Source organism: Alosa alosa, chromosome 3 (assembly GCF_017589495.1).
Source record: "Alosa alosa isolate M-15738 ecotype Scorff River chromosome 3, AALO_Geno_1.1, whole genome shotgun sequence".
Taxonomy (NCBI): Eukaryota; Metazoa; Chordata; class Actinopteri; order Clupeiformes; family Clupeidae; genus Alosa; species Alosa alosa.
This window is the reverse complement of record NC_063191.1, coordinates 21,190,083-21,210,319: the sequence shown is the minus strand read 5'-3', so window position 1 is coordinate 21,210,319 and position 20,237 is coordinate 21,190,083. Positions and strand designations below refer to the sequence as shown.

The window sequence follows — 20,237 nt, the reverse complement described above, 5'->3', positions numbered from 1 at the left end:
CGTCGGCCGCTGTGCTGGTGCAGCAGGCTCTGAGGCTGGCCTGGGCCTGGAATGTACTATATTAGGGTGGTGGGAAAGCAATTTCCCCTCCGTGTGCTGACACAATCATGTATTTTATGAGTCCTCGACGCTCTTTAAGTGCACTTAGCTTAGCGTGGGGTGTGGCCCGACTGGCTGCGTGCCGTCAGTCAGGTGTCCGCAAAGCCCCAAGGAGAGATAGATAAAGAGAGAGAGAGAGAGAGAGAGAGAGAGAGAGAGAGAGAGAGAGAGAGAGAGAGAGAGAGAAAGCAGATCGGGATAAAAAGATCTCAGGTGGAGGAGAGATAGAATTATTACCAAAAGATCCCTCTTCCGAGGCCAAACACACCATCCCCGGGGCTTCGGCCTTGGAAAGCCACTTCACTCTGCCTGGCCAACATATGCATTCCTTTGCAGCCTTTAACAGCCATCCTTACCACCACTTTAGTGTTCTTAAATGTTCTAAACCCATTTCCCTGTCCAGTTTGATTCCCCCCTCTGAGAACAGTGGAAATCTGCTGGTGGCACAAGAGGATATGGGGGATGAGCAGAGTGTGTGTGTGTGTGTGTGTGTCTGTGTGTCTGTGTGTCTGTGTGTGTGTGTGTGTGTGTGTGTGTGTGTGTGTCTGTCTGTGTGTGTGTGTGTGTGTGTGTGTGTGTGTGTGTGTGTGTGTGTGTGTGTGTGTGTGTGTGTGTGTGTGACTGACTTAGGCTTAATTGTCTTTTGTACACTGTCCAGGAATGAGAACAAGCTGGTGGCGATGCAGAGCAATTTCCCACGCCCGCTGAGCTGAGCGGAGCAGCCTTGTGCCACGGGAGCAGGCCACACTGCAGCGCCTCAGACAGCATCTCCTGTCAGTGTAGGCCCTCCTCCAGCGTCATGTCCTCCTACCTCATCATTCACCTGCTCAACACGCCATGAAACAGGAGGATTAGGGGATTTCTCCCAAGCAGCTCGTTTCCAACAGCAATCCAGCGGCCCCTCGACTGCTCAGGAATTCACACATAATTGCACTTGTAGGCGAAGCCCTCATGGCAGATGAATGCAGGCGGTGAGGAAGCCTATGCGGTGCAGAGCACTGGCCATATATATCCATACATCATCCATGTACATCCACCTGTCATCCCTCCGCACATGAGACCGGAGACGCCGATGTCAGGGGCTCATGGAGTGGAGGTAGGGGGGAGTGGGGGAGGTGGGGGTCACGTCGTGTTTGGTTCTTATGTGGAGTCTGCAGGAACGAAACGCGGTTCTGGCATCGCATGCCATGGTTCACTCGTGTGTCCTGCTGCCACGTCTCCCAATGGCTCCGGGGCTCTGGCGTGCTCGAAAGCTTTCCTACGGGGTCGCCAGACCACTGGCCTCGAGCGCACGTGGCCCTGCTCTGCCCCTCTGTGCTGTGGCGTGGCGTGGCGTGCTATGCACCACTCCAGGCCGAGTCGGGGAGCGACTCTCCGTCCATGATGAGCCGTGGCTTTGTGCAGGATCAAAGTATTAGAGATCTTGATTCAGTCGAGACATTCAGCTTGCCTCAGAACTCCCCCCACCCACCCGATCCACTCACAACCCCCAGCCCCGTGCCATTCACGCTCATCCAGGCAGCCTGGAGCCTGGAACTGTGGGCCAGCCCATGTTTAGAGTAGCATCGCTGGAATTCCATGTGGTGTACTGGACACGACTCAAAATGATTTTTGGACAGCATTGGTAAACACAGGACCAGAGCAGGGGGAATATTCAGCACCTGGTTAGAACAGTGAAGAACTTCAGAAAAAAAAGTGTGGAGATGTAATCATTTCGTCAGTGTTATTAGCCACACTGATCATGTCTCCCTTAAACACAAAGACAGCTGACGGGACAGGGACGAGTGGGGGATGATTAAAGCAAGTCTTTGTGTCATGACAGCTAACAGTAGGAAAGGATTACTCACCTCAGCTGAACTTTTAATTCAGCATGAAGTGCATTCTAAATAATAGGGATATGTCATTAATCTGATTAACTTGTGCTGAGAACATGAATGTTTTGTCTTCACTGAAACCATAATGCTATCAGCATGAACGTAACAAGAAACTTTTCAACTCTTTAACACAACAAGCAGGCATAAAACCACTTTGTGTGGCACTGTGTGTGTGTGTGTGTGTGTGTGTGTGTGTGTGTGTGTGTGTGTGTGTGTGTGTGTGTGTGTGTGTGAATCAACATCTTATACAGGACAATCAGATACATAATGTTCTGCATGACAGACAGCATGACACTGGCATGGTGAGGTCTATTAATGCTGCTCATATACACTGGACAAAACTGCACCTACCACACACACACACACACACACACGCACATACCGTAACCTAAGCATTAGAGTGAGAGAGCTGAACATGAAATCCTATTTGAGGCGCACGAAGCGTAAACCTTTACTTTATCCATTTTACTGCAAATTAAAATTTTGTTGCTTTTTCCGTCTGATTTTACGGGAAACATCTGGGGTTTGCTGCGCGCTGTAACTGTGGCCCGAGGCGCTCAAGAGAGCTGATTTGGCTCATGGGTAGAGCAGGGGGCTGTGATCGCTGGAATAATGAGCCATTATCAAACACGCTGCCGGTGGGGAGGCACAGGAGGGCTTTCGCGCCCAGATTCCCGCACCATGAGAAAGCATTGTATGATCCTCCGCAACTTGTTACAGTCGTCATAGGGTACCATTATTAGATTTAAATGTTTTATCTAAAAGGGAATTTCTCAGTTAATAGTAGTTGAAAGCTCCGCTCATTAATAAAAATAAATATAACAATAAAAAATATATAATGCAATGCAAATAAATGTTAATAGTTTTGTTAAAGCATGCACATTAGTTTTAATTACAGAGGGCAGACCTAGAGTCGGATGGCATTTCGATTAATTTAGGCTACCTCAAGGCAAAATGATTTGCTCTCTGTGCAACTGCATTTGCGCAATTTAACGCGCGGCATAATAAAGCACGCTAATCATGAGAAATATAAATCATGAACTGGCGCAGGATACATAAAAAATTAATAAAACCATGAATCACAGTTATAAACTCAGATGAAAAGAAAACAGTACAACACATTTTATTGCACAATGCCAATTATTAGGTATTTATTTGTATTTTCAAGCGAGTGATGGGGCAGGTGCACAAAACGTGAGAGGTGTGGTCCTTATGTTAGGGCCTTCACCGCAACCTCCCTCTCTGGTTACTCTTGGCCTCTCAACCTGCAAGTCGGCCGCCACAGGAAGATATTATGAGACCTGTACGTCCAAATTGCAGGTGTTTCCTCTCGAACATGCTGCCATATTGCCAAAAGACATAGCATGTGCACTTTGGGACCTCGAGAGCAAACCTCACGTAGCCTAGTCTGAGATTGTTTTCTTTTATAAGTGTTTGTTGAAGCACTACCAATGATTGAATAACCCTTAATGCCAAAATAATAAATTTGATCCTGAAAAGTTAAGCAGTTTTTCAAAGCTTTGCAGATAAAGTCGACATAGGCCGACAACCAATGATGCCCAATGTGCCGACTTTAAGCTACATATTAGTAGGCTACTTGTGTACCGATAAGTAGAAATTAAACCTTTGAAGTATGGTTACATTTTGTTGAATGTATTATGAAGAAATGTAAGCACTCCCATCTATCCAGAGTGGACACAGGGTCTTTATTCTTTTCAGGGATTTGGGTCTCATGAAGTCTGGGAAAATAGATGTAAACAATTGTATGCTTTGCGAGTGTGGTTTAGATAGAAAGGAAAAATTAAGAGGTCTGGTGGGGGTCCGGTATTTAAAGCTTAGAAAATAGCTGCTGTCGTTATCTGCGGTTGTTCGAGCTCCTTTGCTCGTTAAAGAATTTCCCTCCAGCTATCGCCATTTAAGTGATTACTCGTTATTAAGGCGGACAAGCCTTTTATACGCCTTGGTTTAAAACTGGCTTGCATTTCTTCTCTGCTAATGATCCTGTGCATTTTTATAAAAGCCATAGCTGGTGCTTTCTTTCCACAACAAGGGAGTGCTAAACAAACAAACAAAAAGTCTCTCTGCACTTTCTCTTCACGCCCAGGTCAAACACCTCAATTCGGGCTTCATCTGAAAATCCCTGACCCTCAGAGTCTACTCCATAGATGTGTGACTTGCAAAACATATATGGCAATCAAGCAAACAACATGCAAAATTTAAAGCGATATAAAAATGGGGTATTATTATTGAAGTGAGTTTATTCAAGGTTTTTTGAGCCCTCCATATTGATGGTCGAGACTGTACAGCAATGGAGAACCACGTGATTTGACGACATGAGTAAACCTGTTACCTAAAAAGGTGCTCTATTTAAAGCAATGAGTTCGACTATGTTGTTCAAAAAAATATGAGTTTTAATAAATAAGCACAAATATACAATGGACGGTTTTTGAGAATGCTGTCTACAATACCATAGGAAAATCCATGCAGCGTACCTCAAGAGAGAATGATTCTAAATTGCATTGGTCCCCTTTAAAGCAGACGATAATCACAGGTAGCCTATGTACAATATTTTGTATCGAAACATTTATATATATATACCTCTATTTAAAGATAAAACACATGAAATATAGTATTCTTAAAGATACAGAATGGCTTCCTGTCAGTCAACATACCAACATTTAATAACTTGTTAAAAGATAATAAATGTGTTAGTCGACAGAGGAGACGCCACTGAACTCTGGGTACCGCAATGTAGGTGTCAGTTATCACTCTTGGCCATTTATCTGTCTTCTTATCAGATGCATGATGCCTGAAGTGTTCATCCAGAGCCCGCAGTTGTGTATCACATTACGTCTCATAGAATGTCTTTGAGGTTCGAAGGTTCTTCAATTATTCCCTTGGTGTCTTCATACTTAGTGGAAGAAGGCCTAAACAGTCTACGAAGAGACAAAAAAAGAAAAGAAAATATTTTTAAATAACAATCTTTGCATAGAATGACACATAGGCCTACTGTAGCCTACTAGGTCTGGTTAATCCCAATCAAAATAAAAATAAACCTACATATTAACAGAACAAGCCATGTATCACTATGTTTGTTTATTTATGTGTGCATACATGTGAATATAGACCAATAGGTATAGGAAGCAATTAATGAAACAATTACATGACCTTAAGTGGTACCACATGGCAACAGCGGAAAAGAATTTAAGTGTAAACACGCTGACTATTCATGGCAGTTACATCACTAAAAAATAACTGAAGTTTGCTTTTTAGGAAACGAAGTTTTTCCTAACCATGTAGTGGCATAAGACCTATGATCTGTAGTCAAATATGCACATTCGCAAAAGTATGAAATTACAAGACCTCTTCGAATAATAATAAGCATACATTCCTACTAAAGAAGGCCACGCAAACGCACATACGACTGAACAAAATCCTTTACATACAAAGCCTTTGCCTTTAGCTCGGAGTCTTAAAAACAGGTTAAAATATTTTGCTAATATAATCACTGACTCCTATTTGCCATCGCAATGTGGTAAATGTTATTGCCATACCTGTTATTTTAATCCCTGTCTTTTTTGGTAGTATATCATTTGTGTAATATTTGGTCTATAATGTGTGGTATAAACAAATACAACGAACTATTCGTGTAATTTGTATGTGCAACCTGCGGCCTGCAGACAGACCGTTATTCTCCACCAATAAAATGCGTATAGCCTACACCAATAAAACACCAATGAACATGTGTAAAACCTACTTTGCGCCCTTGAAATTATCAACTATAATTCTATTTTTTGCATTTGTCCCTTTTATGTCTATCATTCTGTTGGTCGGAAAAATATGATATGTAGGCCTACAAAAACAAGTAGCCCACTGTGTAGACCTCTTGACATCCTCTATGAGATATTCTGCGACCTTTACATGAGATGGAACACCTTGACCCTTTGTCACTATAGGGCTGACATTGTAATACATTAAGTAGAATTATTTTTTCACCATGTGAGACTACACTATTGAATGTAGTAAATGAGAGTTAAGCAGCCTTAAGAATTAAGAAACTTGTATGTATATATATATATATATACTAAATAAGAAAATATTGTCAAATAATCCGAAACAGTGCATGTGCGTTAAATTACTTTTTCACATGGCAGTGCTAAAATCGGGGCTGAATGTAGGCTCCAAAGGCCTGTCAAACAATCTGCAATCTTTTTTTAGATATTTTAGCATTATGTAATCGTAAAGAATATGGAAATATCCTAATCACAACAGAAATTATAGTTACGAGTCAGGAACCCTGTAACTCATGCCCCCGATCTAACGCTGGTTTGAACTTTATGCCCACACTCAAGAGTAGCCATGACTGCGGTCCATGCACAGGAAAACGTTCCATTGTGAAGCTAAATTATCCATGAGGGACCAGTTCATGGCTGGCGCTTCTGTTAGGCCTGTGTCCTCTCCCATGCTCTTTTGATTCTCCTCAGCTGAGGATGGCAGTGGTCTCACAGCACAGATAGCTTAACCAAAGATGTGTTTTCTGTAGAAACTGGCTGATAAAATGACTATTTAAGAGGCTTTTAAAAAAAGAGGAACAAAACTAATGCTCACTCTTACATAATTCTAGCTGCCACACTTATATTTCTTCACTTTCACGCCAAAACCCGAAAGGTGTGGAATAGCAGCACTGAAGCAATAACCTTTAACCTGCTCTTTATCGATTCACTGCGTCCTGTGCGTTTTGGAAAGGATGTAGGCCTGGTGTGCATCCAATATCTTTCCAATACGTGTTATACTAAAGATAAACGATATCCGTTGATTGCGCCTAGATTCTCAATTTTCTCATTTAGTCTGAAAATGTCTTAATCATATCATCTCTTACAGGCAAAATCAGTTCACATCAAAAAGGTCTTAGTCCGCAATTTGTAATTGCGTGTAATAGAGCAGTTATAACTTTCAGTACGCCAACACAAGTTGGCTTCCCAACTCTCTGCAGCTAACTAGGCTAATTGTTGTGTTGTCAGTTCTGCAAATATAATACAGATTTCACTAAGACTGACACATTTTACACAACATACCCCTTTGGCATAATCAGGGCGTCTTTGTAGCTAATGGGACGCAGACATTGACCACGCACCCTCCATCCTCCACACCGAGAAAGCATAACTGAGTCTCTCGTGCGCAACGTAACTGCAACTCGACATCTTGCTGTCCATCTCATCGCTCTGCAGCACCTGGTAGAGGAAATCAATGTATCGGGATGCCAGCTTCAATGTCTGTATCTTGCTGAGTTTATCCGACGGCAGAGTTGGTATGATTTTTCGTAACGATGCAAAAGCTTCGTTTAGCGACTGAGTCCTTTGCCTCTCCCTGACGTTGGCCAGCACCCGCTGGTTCTGCAACTCCTCGTAGGACTGCGTACTGCTCGGGCTCGGTTTTTTGCCCCGTTTCACGGAGGACGGAGGACTGCTGTCCTCGCTCGACTTTTTACTGTGTCTCCTCTTCCTTCCAAACCTTTTCTGTTGTCTGTCCAACTCCTCCTCACTGGTCACTATGCTATCCACAGGGGAGACTGGAGAACTTGAACTCTCTTCCATCTCTTTTTTAAAGAAATGCAAGGATAGGGCAGAAAAAACGCTCTCCACTTTAGAATCCGTGGTGAGGAAATATATCCGTTGTTGCAGCTAGACAGACAAATTTCAAGTTGTGTTTGGTCTCTCCTCTTCCACTTAGGTGTTTTGACTAGGATATTAAATTCTCAAACTGTCGCTTGGCACAGTTTCCCCTTCGCAGGAAGTTTTTTCCTAGATTTTTTTGGAAACTTTACCCCAGTTTCAGATGCTAAATAGTGGTCTGGATGGAGGGGGAGGCTGCATCGAACTCTGATTGGCTGTCCAATAAACAGGAGGGACTAGTGAGTTTTAAATTACAGTACATCTCCGAATGATGCCAATAACAATGCACTTTTTAAAGAAATATTTAACCACAAATGCTGACATTGTAATAACAAACACTACTGATTAAAAAACTAATTTTACGAAAGCAAATGTCATTAAATTCACATTATGGAATTAACTGAGCTTTTACTGCCCAAAAGTAGTCTATTCGTTGCTGTGTAAAATTAGAATTAAAATTACTATTGAAATAATTTGTAATTATCTCAATAGGCCTACTGTAAAAAGTATATACAGGCTAATATCGAATGACAACATTTACATGTGTTGAAGTCTGTAGTCTGTATATATTGTCAAAAGCTGGTGAAACATATTCAATAAGCTTTATAAGTCATTGAGCAGAAGACATGGAATATCGTTTCTTGATTTCGCTTTATTTTCCTTTTTTTAAAATGAGGAAGTCAAAGAGGAAAAGTCTTAAACTAACCTAAAGGTTCTAGTGTTTCTACAGATGCCTCCGGTGGGGGATTCCATGCATTTTGTCAGAGTACTACCCCTTGATGTGTGATGTCATGTTTTCTACACATTGCTTCGTGCACGTGGCTCTTATTATCGTTCGCCATTATCCGCTGCCAAACCTTTCTATTTTCAGTGTCAGCAGAGACTCCGTTTTCAATTGGGATTACTTTATTTCTGTTTTTCTCTATTATTATTCCTTTACTTCTAATCAATTTAAAATTATTCTTTATTTCTTAAAAAAGTAGCATATGCACGTTTGATGAAATGTAGGCTTGCATACTTCATCATGCCAAAAAAATATAGTAAATATAAAAAAATGTATCTGTGTTATTTCAAGTTCATAGCAGCTGTTACATTCATTTACATTTTTGAGTTTCATGAGAAGGATGTCCATCTGATTGTTGTTCAGCACTAGGTCTTTTTCATATTGTTTTGTCAGAAACAGGTTACACAAGAACCTCAACACATGAAAGAGGCTGTCTGTTAAGAGATTTTGGCAAACCTTCAGAAGGACTTCTGCATATGGACCCTTTCAAGAGAGTTCCATTATCAGCATCATAGTTGGCCCCACAAGGCTTCCGTTTTAACATTCCATATGTTATCTTAATGCAGAGTAAGTAGATTGGGGCCCAAATAGAACGTTCAAGCATTGTTGTTGTTTTTATTGATGAAAGGGTCCATATAGCCTTTCGAGCACCAGGCCTGGACTGTCTCTTTGTCTGAGACAATAATAACATCGGTCAGATTTCTTTTGCCAGCATCCAGCCTTCAAAAAAAATTAATCAGGGACTCAAATAATTTGGGGGTTGAATTCTGGTCAGATTAGTGAGGCCTGGTATGATAAATGATATAGCCTTTTTTAGGATATGTACTCTGCCAACATGTAATAGGTGCCTGTGGCAGATAGCCCGTGCTGAGGACTCACGTACATGGAGGTGCTTCGGAGGTTGTTCTGATTAGAGCCCTTGGCCCCTGACCTGCTCTTGAGGTAGGCGTGTTTTCTTTGAGGGCTTCGCAGAGTAAGCCTCAAGGAGATATTTTTTTTCCAACTAGATATATTGACCTTTCCTCCATTTGGCTTGCCACCCCCCAAATTGATGCAATCTGATTCCAAAGATCAAGCACAATTCTACTTGGACAAGGTATTCTACAAACATACAAGTTATATTATTGCACAACCTCTCTTTGTTCAGTTATTGCATTGTCCCTAATTTATATCCCTGTTGTAAGGTGAGCATACCTTCACATCAAACAGTGCGTGAGAGAAAATACTCCAAGCCAACAACGAGAAAGGCAAGCAGGTAAGAACTATTATCTTTGCTCTGTTTTCCAAACAGAGAGACGCAGTGGGCAAGGGCCCTCACATGTTAGCAGGTATGGACTTCTCTTCCGGATGTGTCCTCCGATATTAGCCCTTAGCCTCAGACAGAGAGCATATGGCCCGGAGATGCAGTCCTCTGGAACATGAGCTTGTGACAGCAGGTATAATGCCCTGCACATTGCTGTGAGTGTAGGGCCGTGGCAGGAGCAGGTCTGGCCTTGTGTGCATGCTGACGAGTGGGCTTTGGAGATGACCCACCTCAGATCAAAGATGCAAGGCGCTATATTTCACTCAGGCAGGATGACGCGTTTATATCTCTCTGACACCTCCAAATCAGCAACACATGGGCTGGAACTCTTTAATAAGCTGAAATCCTTTCTGCAGGGGCCTGTCACTTCAGTTGGCAGACATCCGTTCAACTGATTTTAGACTGTACAATAAATAGAGTGAATGAGAAGAAAGAAAGAAAGAAAGAAAGAAAGAAAAGACAAAAAAGACAGAAAGAAAGAGGGAGGGAAGGGAAGAAAGAGAGAGAAAAAATAAAAAAGTACACCCGGAAAAAACTTTAAGCGCTGGATTATTGAATCATTATTTCCCCTCCAGTTTTGAAATGTACTCACTGCTATTTGGCTCCACTTCATACTGGAGATGACAGTGGCTATGAAAGTGTTGTGAAAAGTTATGATAAAGATGATTTGTTGGACTTGCACTGCAATGAGTGGAATTTTACAATCCAGATGCATGCCACGATGGGTTACCTCTGAGTTCACCCTTAAACCATTACAAGGCTCTCGCCAAATGATTCTGGCAAGCGAATCTAATGGAACTGATGAGCCCAATGTGTGAGTACACCGTCACACACGTGCACGTGCACACAGACACACAGACACACACACACACACACACACACACACACACACGGTCTCTCTCTCCCTGTGCCTTCTGATGAAGCTCCTCTCCCCTGATCGACAGAGACATGCCCCTGTTTTGTTTGTGTTAGCAATGTAATCACATTCCCGTTATGATCTCATATATAGTCTTTTGAATGTACTACACCTGCATATCTTGTTTTTATTATCTGATGTTGTTGTCATGTCGATGGCCCACGTTTAGTAAATTGTGTGCTGTTTTGCTGGGATGTTGTTTTGCCCCCTGTGTTCTTTACAAGTGTCTGAGCATGAGCAAGCACTTTGGAACTAGTGTGAATGTGACATGCCCTGGTGAACCAGTAGTGCAAACATGTTCCAACAAACACATTTGTTTGTAAATAAACCTCTTTCATTTGCACCTTCCTGATTGTAGGCTGTGTAGGGGGATGGGGAGGAGGATAATTTTCACTGAAACAAGAAATTTCTTCAACTTTCAGTCAAGTAATATGTATAATGCCCATCTTTTAGTTCAGTGGTTTTCACTGTACTTGCTGTTCTCATTTTGAACAAAATTGAAAAGGACAGCCATCCTTGATATTTCATCCAACATTTTCCAGGGCAAATCTAAAATAATAATTTGAAGTACTAAGTGACAGTTTTTACTCCACAGCAACTCCATAAAATGTGTGTATGGTCTTTTTTTAAAAACTGGAACACACCCTCAAAGCTTTTTAAAATTAACTTGACAAAAGTGTGATTTCCATTCATGTCATACTAATTACAATCACAATATTTGAGTGATCAGCACAAAATAATGGTTATTTCAGAAGTTCTCTACTGTTATTTTCATTGAATTGGAATTCTTAAAACTATCAGCTCAAATGTCTCACTTATGTGCCTTTTGCCATGTATATCATTACATGATAACCACGCTGCCAGAGACGTCCATTACTTTCACTCAGAAAAAGACTCTCCATTCATATATTTGCAGGTCTCCGTTTTCTTGTAATCCTGATGACAAGGTGTTTCAGAAATCGTATTAGGGGCCCTTCATAAATGTTTCATTAGGGAGTGTGTAACAGCTTGAAGCATTTAGGTTTGTTTAATATGATGCAGATTTTACGTGCTCTGTCTCCTGTCAGAATAGGATCTGCGGGCTTGTAAGGCTCGGTCCAGGGTGCTAGGGGGCCCCAGGGTTGGGCTGCTCACTTTGATTTCAGCTGAGGAGAAGCAAATGGACCAGAACGCCTCCATTACATCGCCTACAGAGGAGATGCACTCTGATTGGCCAAGAGTGTGGTGTTTAATGTTGTACACAAACAGTATCCCATGAAAGGAGCCACAACTAAACGGAGTGTTCAAGCAGCTTGTTTTCCAAAATGTGCATTGTGGAAAAGAACGGACACGAATATGAGGTCTTGCTGAGCCATACATTACAATATTGTTTGCTGCTTAGAATAAAGCCTTGAGGAACTCTGTAATATCCTCCATTGTGAGGACACATTCATCATACTTAGTTTGCTATGAATGGCAGGCGCTGCATAGAGACTGATTGGGATTCTGTTCTTACTTAGTGTGTAGAAAGTCAACTCCTATCCTAGTGAACTTTACACTTCAACCCTTCAACCCTTCAATCCTTTTCAGATTTGACAGTTACAGAAAACAGTTACAGAGCCAGTTTCTACAGAAATGAAATCTAATTACTGTAATTACATGCATCAACAATTTCCATAACTACCTTGCTCTTGACAATTGGACATCTACAGTATAGCCAGTATGACTGCCTTTAGGAATTCTTATTTAAAGATACAGTCATTTAAAGAACCATGTGAAAGCATGTGAATTCACCGCCCCCTTCTGCTGCTGGAGGTCAGACTCTTTCCGATCCGCAAACTTCCAAGTGGGATGAGAGGTGCACTTGTGACCCTGGTGCCAAGGTTAGTCACACCACAGCCCCAGGTTCACAGTAGCCCGCGGACCAGGTGGCTGGAGGTGGATGGGCCTGCTCAAACAGAACATGTTTGCACTGCTGATTGGCTATCCACAGTGGTAAACAGGGGGTCATCATGGATGTAAACACAACAGGGACATTAACAACAAACTGCCAGAGCTACCTTAATCCGAGGAGTTAACACTGGTGTCAGCGGGCTTTATTTAGGTCGCTATAAGCCATCATTTTGCTTTTTGTTTGATAGTTTCTATACTTTGTTTTTGTCCATTTTATATGTGATGTCAAAATACAGTGAATCTACATTTGTTGCATCTTAATTGGAATATAAAACTGATATTGTGATGTGCTTGCAGAAACTAAAAGTGGTACCAAATTCCTCAAGGTCAGAATTAGTACTGCAAGTCTAGCATAAAGTGTAGTCTACATTGTTTGTGTTGCATTAGCTGACAAAAAAAAAAAAAAACATGGAATGTGCCCACAAAAATGGTATCTTATCAGATTTTCAGCCCCAGTGGCTTAAAATGCCCAGACAACCCACAATTCCCTGCTTGTTGTCTTTCACTTTGACCTTGCGAGTTTGGGACTGTGGGTATCAGGAAAAGTGTGATTTTAACTGAAGTAGAAAATTGCTGAAAATTCCCAGTGCTTGTCTGAGAATGTTTCAAATGGGACTCCCTGTGGGTAAGGAATGTCAACAGGTTTGAAAGGTATTGGGAAGACAACAGCATAGTTTCCTTATGCTAATGTGCCCCATTACCACAGTCTGTGAATGAAGACCTTGTGAGACATTATAGTGATGAGAAAACCAGGAGATGCATTTAAAATGTGTTTTACAGTCACTTAAGAACCCCAGCATGACTGGTTTATACCTGTGGAAAGTCTTGAAAAGCCAAATGTTCCCTGTTAACTGTTATGAAATACCAACAGCCTCCTAAATGTTGATTGCACACAATTAAAAGTGCAATTGTAGTAAACATGACAAAAAATAGCAAGACAATAACATGGTTTGTTATGTAACATTAATGTGTAGCCTTTTTTGCTATTTTTACTGTTGTCAAATTCATGTATTTGCATGAAACAAATGGTTCCTTCTAAGTGTACATTTTTGGAAGAAGAATAAAGAATAAAAAAACATTTAAAGGGAACAGTCTAAGTAATAAAGAAACATTTCTTTAAATTTGTTTTTATTTTTAAAAGGTCTAAACAGAGTTTATAAAAAAGCTCAATTTAGTTTAAAAAAATGTGTAACAAGTCTGTCAGTTAAACGAGGTCAAGGGTAATTTTGCTGGATGTAAATAAAGCACTGGGGTCTTTGTTTGAGAGGAAGTTATGTCTTAATGATATTTATACTGGTCACAGGCCTGTGGCTTTCGTGAGGAAACACAATAAACACACCTGGCAACTGATGTCAGGCCAGCATCCTCTCATCACTCAGCTGATCACCAACGCTCAGATGTTCGATCAGTAAACAAGCCCACAGCACAAATAAACAGGGGGCCGCTTGATGACATCACCAGCACAGGAGTGTTTGCTCTGTTCCAAGCACATACACACGCAGACACACATACACCACATACACACGCAGACACACACACAGACACACACACATACACACACACACACACACACACACACAAACACACACATGCAGTACACACACACACACACACACACACACACACACACACACACACACACACACACACACACACACACACACACACGCTGATACTGGTGAGTAATACTGCCCAGTCTCTGCTCTGGTGTATCATGTTGGTGGTGTGTGTGATGATAGATAGATAGATAGATAGATAGATAGATAGATAGATAGATGGATCAATAAAGTATCTATCTATCTATCTATCTATCTATCTATCTATCTATCTATCTATCTATCTATCTATCTATCATCACCACCACCAACATGATACACCAGAGCAGAGACTGGGCAGTATTACTCACCAGTATCAGCGCTTTATACAGGATTGTTATTAGTATTTAATAAGTAATTGACAATAAATAATTATCAATATGCGCAGATATGACATGGCACTGGGATCCATGCAAAAAGTGATTATGAAGCCACAGCAAACAGCAGAAAGAATGGAGTCAGAGAATTATCCTCTTCTAAAGCTTCCTGAGTTTTTTACTGTCTAGAGAAAGAGAGACTGGTGGTCCAGATTTGCATGTTATGGCAAAACACTCAGTGTGACCAGTTCCAAAGCAGAAAGTGAAAGTTTTCAGAGCGGTGTTACAAACACATTCATCAAACTGTCAGCTCTTTTAACACCTCAGCATTGTGAAACAGGCCTGCAATTGGGAAGGCCTCAGGAGGCGTTACCCTGTCTCTCTGCTCATGTTAATGTCTTGCTGTTCAGTCATCCTGGTGCACCTCACTCAGCTGTACCCTGAGACAGACAGACAGACAGACAGACAGACAGAGAGACAGACAAGCAGACCCACTGGGCCTTGGTCAAACCACAGAAGGTAACTGCACATCAGGCAGACTTCAATGCACTAGCTTCAATGCTCTAGAAAAACTGCCCACTGTCAACTAGCATGCATATTCTGTTGCTAGTATGATATGCAGATATACAGGTGCAGATGAACAAAACAGTGCTAGCTTACCATTTCTACACTCTTGGTCACTAAAGATGCACAATCCATTGTTACTTCTATCAAAAATTAGTTTATGAGATAATAAGATGCGAATTACATTGGTATTGTGAGCCTTGGGTATTGGCTGTGGAAGAAAGCAAAAGGCACAGGAGAAAAGAAGCTGAAACTGTGTTATTAGATCCAGTCATTCAGAGGCAAATATATTACCTATCAGGATTGCGTCTGTACATTACATTGTGCTTCTTAGTAACTTAGTAATACAGACATTGCTCTTGTGGATGAAAATGTATTGTATGCCTAGAGATTTACATAGAAAAATCATGTTTTTCTTGTCTTCCTTGCGTCAAATCTGGTCTCAGGATATCTATGACCTTTCATTTGAGTTTCAAGTTGAGTTTATTGTACTTATATTTATCTGCTTACTTATTTATCTGCTTGGTACTGGTAAGTAACATTTAATATAATAGCAGAATACTGACTTGAAGTGGTCATTTCTCACACCTTCTGGGGAGTGCTTTTAGTTGCTTCATCTCAAGGTTTTAGAAAATACAAATAGAGCTCATCTGAGGAATTCAAGAGACATGACATCACCTAAACCACAGCAAGAGGCCGTGAGATTGTTGAGTCTCATTATCTTGTGGCTGTGTTACAGTTAATTAAGTATCAGTCAACAGTTTCCACTAGGGGGAGGCAGTGGTCACCACAAATAAAATCATTAGATCATTATCTACATTATTGTGGTAACTGCCATCCTGGCAGGCCGTCCCTATCTCCCCAGAGCTGGTTTCAGTCATGAACAGAGCATAGCAACAAAAGGGCATAAACACAGGAAGCATGAAAAAAAGTAATCGCCAGATGAACACAATTCAATTTCACTTTTTGTTATGATCCCTCTGTTGTCCCCCATAGCAGGGCCCAGCGCACTTCTGCTAAACCAACTGCGCTGTGTTTAAGGAGCGTCTGGTTACAGAGTATTCCCCGGGACGGGCAGCGGCCCCGCATGCGTGTGCGCAGCCAAAGCTGTAAATTGCTGTGGTGGTGCAATACACCGACACACAGGGTCTCTCCAGGGCCGCACTACATGTAATAAGAGAAAGGCCGGGGCCGCACGGAGTAATTGGAGCCTCTGGTTTAGCAATAGGACAGTGGGACTTGTGCTATGGTGATCAGTGGCGGGCCTGATTGAGCTGTCACACACCTGTTGCCGACCCCTGGGGATGGAGCAAAGGGTCCTGGTAAGAACATCACCCTGGATGGAGGTGTCAGCCAAAAGGGAGTAAATGCAGTCAGCACCAATCTCCACAGAGCAGGGGCCGTCTCTAGGGTGCCTCTAGAGGCTGGTGGCGGCGCTCAGGGGGCAGTCAGACTCAGACGCAGGTGGTGCAGCAGGAGGGCCATGTCAGGCCACACAGTAAAGGGACTTCTGAAACCTGCAGGGAGACATCCAACACAGGTGAACCAGAATACAGACCTCTACAGTACAAGGACCACCTCTCATAATGCTTACCTAATGTGACGGGGGAATAATGAAGTACTTAGACGAGGTAGACAAGGGCAGGCTAGACGGTCAGTGACTTTTTTTTTCCCTTCGTGGAGAGAGAGGCTGAAATTGCTCCATCAGACCTAAATGAACTTCCCATACCTCTGCGCTGTTGGTTAATCATCTCCTCCGAGGACTGTAAACAGCTGTGAGATCGCAGGTGCAGGGGGGAGGCGAGGGAACAAACACTTCACCTGACTGCCTCAGCCCTGAGGCTCAACGAGGCTATTGCTCAGCTACCCAGAGGTACAGTACCCCTATCGCTCTTTCATAAACCTCTCAAGTATCTGTGATAGAATGCAGGGGATTTGCAATTAATGACAGTTGAGGCTCATCTCTTTGCCCAAGTGTCATCCTATCCATCCAAGCATCCAGCCATCCATCCCTCTGCACTGCTGCTGAGGCCGACAGTGTAACCGGAGTTAACGGACTGAAAGATCCCTCTGGGTGAGGCTCTTAATCTTATGGGGAAATGGCTAAAACAAATGCTGCCTGTGGCTTGTACGCAGGATGGGACAGCTGTGAATTCAATGTCACCAACCTGCTTAATGGGCCAGCACGCACACACAAACACACAGACACACACACACACGGGGAGAGAGCAAGTCGGAGTGACCTCACATCACCCCAAAACCACTGTGCGCTCATGAAAATGATCTGCAGAACTGTTACAACAAATCCATTATTTCAAAACCTGGAAATATCTGAAGTGACACAAAGGACAATGCTTTAATATATAAATGTAAAACACAAAAACATTTGTTTGTGTAAAGTGTATTAAGACTATGTTGCATGGTGATACTGCACTATAAACAATACATTGATTGATTGATAAATAGATAAATAGATAAATAAATAAATACAATTATCACATATCACAATTTGCAACAACATCATAACACATTTGATATTTTACACATCAAGTGGTGCAGATGAACAAAATATTCAAATGGAAATGAGCACACTTGTACATGGGTAAAGCCATGCTCTTCAGTCCTGCACACGCACAAACACATCAAAAGCTCATCATGGGTCTCAAGGCCTCATCATTCTCCTCCACTCTCCTTCTGGGGTACACAAGTGGCATCTCTATGCCCTCGTACGGCTTCAGATGGGCCCCTATTTACCCCAAACAGCACATGGCACAAGTGGCAGGGCAAAGCACTGGGGGCACTCCGGGACTCCGCGTGACAAGCAAAATTAGAATATAAAAAGCAGCCGGTGCACGGCACTGGAGTCAGACACGCTGAGAAGTCTGCAGATGTCAGTCAGCCAAGACGTGATACTGTCATTAAGGGAGAGTGGTTTTGTGTGTGTGTGTGTGTGTGAGTGTGTGTCCATGTGTGTTTGTGTGTGCACTGGGGGGGCGGAGAGTTGAGGTAGAAAAAGCAGGGTGGACAGGAGGGAGTGTGGATGGGCATTCACATAAACAACACCCCCCTCCCCTCCCTTTCGTCCTCTCATGTGCAGCTTGGTTTTCTGGTCCATCCAGAGGCCAACTTTAATCCCACTTTATCCAGGAGAGGCGCGCTGTCAGATCTGGAGTAAGAGGGAGACAAAAGCAGGGCAAACATGGGGCTTTAGCTACATTTTAATGATCATTTAACAAGTCTCGGGCCTCCAAGACCTGACAAAAGGGACACATTCACCCATTAAAGCTCTGCTCGGCTGAGAGGGGGCACCCAGGGAATTGGTTAACTAAAAGTACACAGCACCCATTGAGGTGCAGTAAGAATACTTGTGTAGCAGGAAGAAAGAGACCTTAGAGCACAAGAGCAAAGGGCCAGACAGCTGGGAATAAAGCACACAACAAACAAAATAACTGAGAGACTATTTAATGCCATTCTACACCTTAAAGATGAGTGTTTGGGTGAAACAAATACTATTCACAATTAACGAGATAGCAGGATTGTTTTAAGTACTTGCATATTCTTCATGTTTCCTTCCAAAGACACTGCATCATTTAAGCACTGCTTCTTAATCATGTGAATGTAATTATAAGGGAAGATCATTTTTTACCTATTGTTACTAATTATATGTAAACAAAATATGTACATTGTTTTGTAAAAGAGAGTTATTCATGTATTATTATTATTATTATTATTATTATTATCATTATTATTATTATGTGTTGTTGTTGCTGCTGCTGCTGCTGTTGTTGTTATATTTGTTCTATATCTGCTTACAGTTTATATCAATATAAATGATACAAAGCAAAATTAATTTCACCCGTATGTGTCAGATATTTAAATTATTAACTCACCACTAGTATTCCAGATAGCATTGGTCTGGTTCTTGTAGCCGTTTTTCATACATTCATCCACGTATGATTTAGGGTCACAGCCCGATATCAATATCTCCCGCAGAAGGGCGATGTAAGCGATGGCGAGTCTGAGGGTGTCGATCTTCGACAGGCGCTTCTCGTAAGGAAAGGTGGGAACGTGACACCGTAGCTCCTCGAAAGCGGAATTTATGCTTAGCATCCTCTTCCTCTCCCGGATGTTGGCCGCGTGTCTCTGCACCTTGTATGGGTGATGTGATGCCAGACGTCGCTGTCTGTGCGTGTTGATCTCCTGAGGCTCGTCCAGTAAGGAGCTGTCCACTTCAGCACCGGCCTCCGGTTGTGGGGACTGAGAGTCTAGATCGGTAAAGGTCAGCTGAGCATCGGGAAATACAGACTGACATCCAAAAGAGGACCACGGCGACAACTGTCCTACTACTGTGCCACAGTCGAAGAGCAAACTGTCCAGCTGAGACTGAAACTGGAAATTCGGGTCCATCTGTCCCCAAAAGGCGAAGTCTGCGGCGGCATCTTGGTCGAAGTCAAAAAGCATATCCTCCATGTCAAAGCAGGCCGTGAGTTAGACGAAACAGTTATTTTCAGGTTGCCGTGACAGTCCTATCTCATCACTTGGTTCTCTGTCACGTAAACTGAGGTTTTTGTCAGTACCAGCCGATTTTATAGGCTACCTGAAAGCCGTCGGCCAGGACAGTTGCGTTGGGGACACGACATGGGGGATTAAATAGTCGCAAGGCCTTTCGCGCTGCTGGGTGCGTGTGCCCATTGAAAAGACTGAAAAGGACCTCATTAGGACACGTGCCCCCTCCTAATGGATCACTCATTGCCATTTAAAAAAGGAGCTTAGACACAATGGACTAAGTTGATCTCCAAATTAAGGACAGAGGAAAAAACACACGTTTCCTATTATGAAGTTCGTTTAAGTCGATTCCCATAGCTTACCGCTCTACGAGTGTGTTAATATTTACAAAGCAAAACGTCCTGTTTGGCATTTGTTCTCTGAATGGTTGTATACCCAGTCTTAAGCCAGGGCACGTTGCCAGTCAGGCATCGAGTAGCCTAGATGAGGAGTCTATTAGGTTATCCTAAATAAAAAACAAAACAATTTAATACATTATTAGTAATGACTCAAAAGTGTTCAAAACTAAAAATAACTGCATCAATATCACTGAATTGTCAGTATGTAAAGTTAGTTTTGCCCCCACGTTTGATGAACAGAAATAAAAGTTCTTGCTACATGCTTACAGAAGCACAT

General features: G+C 42.3%; 2 protein-coding genes across 4 annotated transcripts; both read right to left on the bottom strand.

Moving 5' to 3' along the window:
* Positions 1-4,298: 4,298 nt before the first annotated feature.
* Positions 4,299-7,767, bottom strand: twist2 (twist-related protein 2). Of its 3 annotated transcripts, none has more exons than XM_048239400.1 (2): positions 7,049-7,767; positions 4,299-4,909 (listed from the first exon to the last, which is right to left on the bottom strand). In XM_048239400.1, the coding sequence occupies exon 1, from the start codon at positions 7,565-7,567 to the stop codon at positions 7,079-7,081; it is 489 nt and encodes a 162-aa protein (XP_048095357.1). In that variant the 5' UTR covers positions 7,568-7,767; the 3' UTR covers positions 4,299-4,909; positions 7,049-7,078. The 3 variants fall into 3 exon arrangements, with proteins under 3 accessions (XP_048095357.1, XP_048095355.1, XP_048095358.1); XM_048239398.1 differs by having other exon boundaries at positions 7,108-7,767; XM_048239401.1 differs by having other exon boundaries at positions 7,162-7,767.
* Positions 7,768-17,573: 9,806 nt separating this feature from the next.
* On the bottom strand, positions 17,574-19,658 carry LOC125292497 (neurogenic differentiation factor 2). Its single transcript, XM_048239830.1, has 2 exons — positions 18,947-19,658; positions 17,574-18,222 (listed from the first exon to the last, which is right to left on the bottom strand). The coding sequence occupies exons 1-2, from the start codon at positions 19,524-19,526 to the stop codon at positions 18,185-18,187; spliced, it is 618 nt and encodes a 205-aa protein (XP_048095787.1). The 5' UTR covers positions 19,527-19,658; the 3' UTR covers positions 17,574-18,184.
* Between the last annotated feature and the right edge of the window lie 579 nt (positions 19,659-20,237).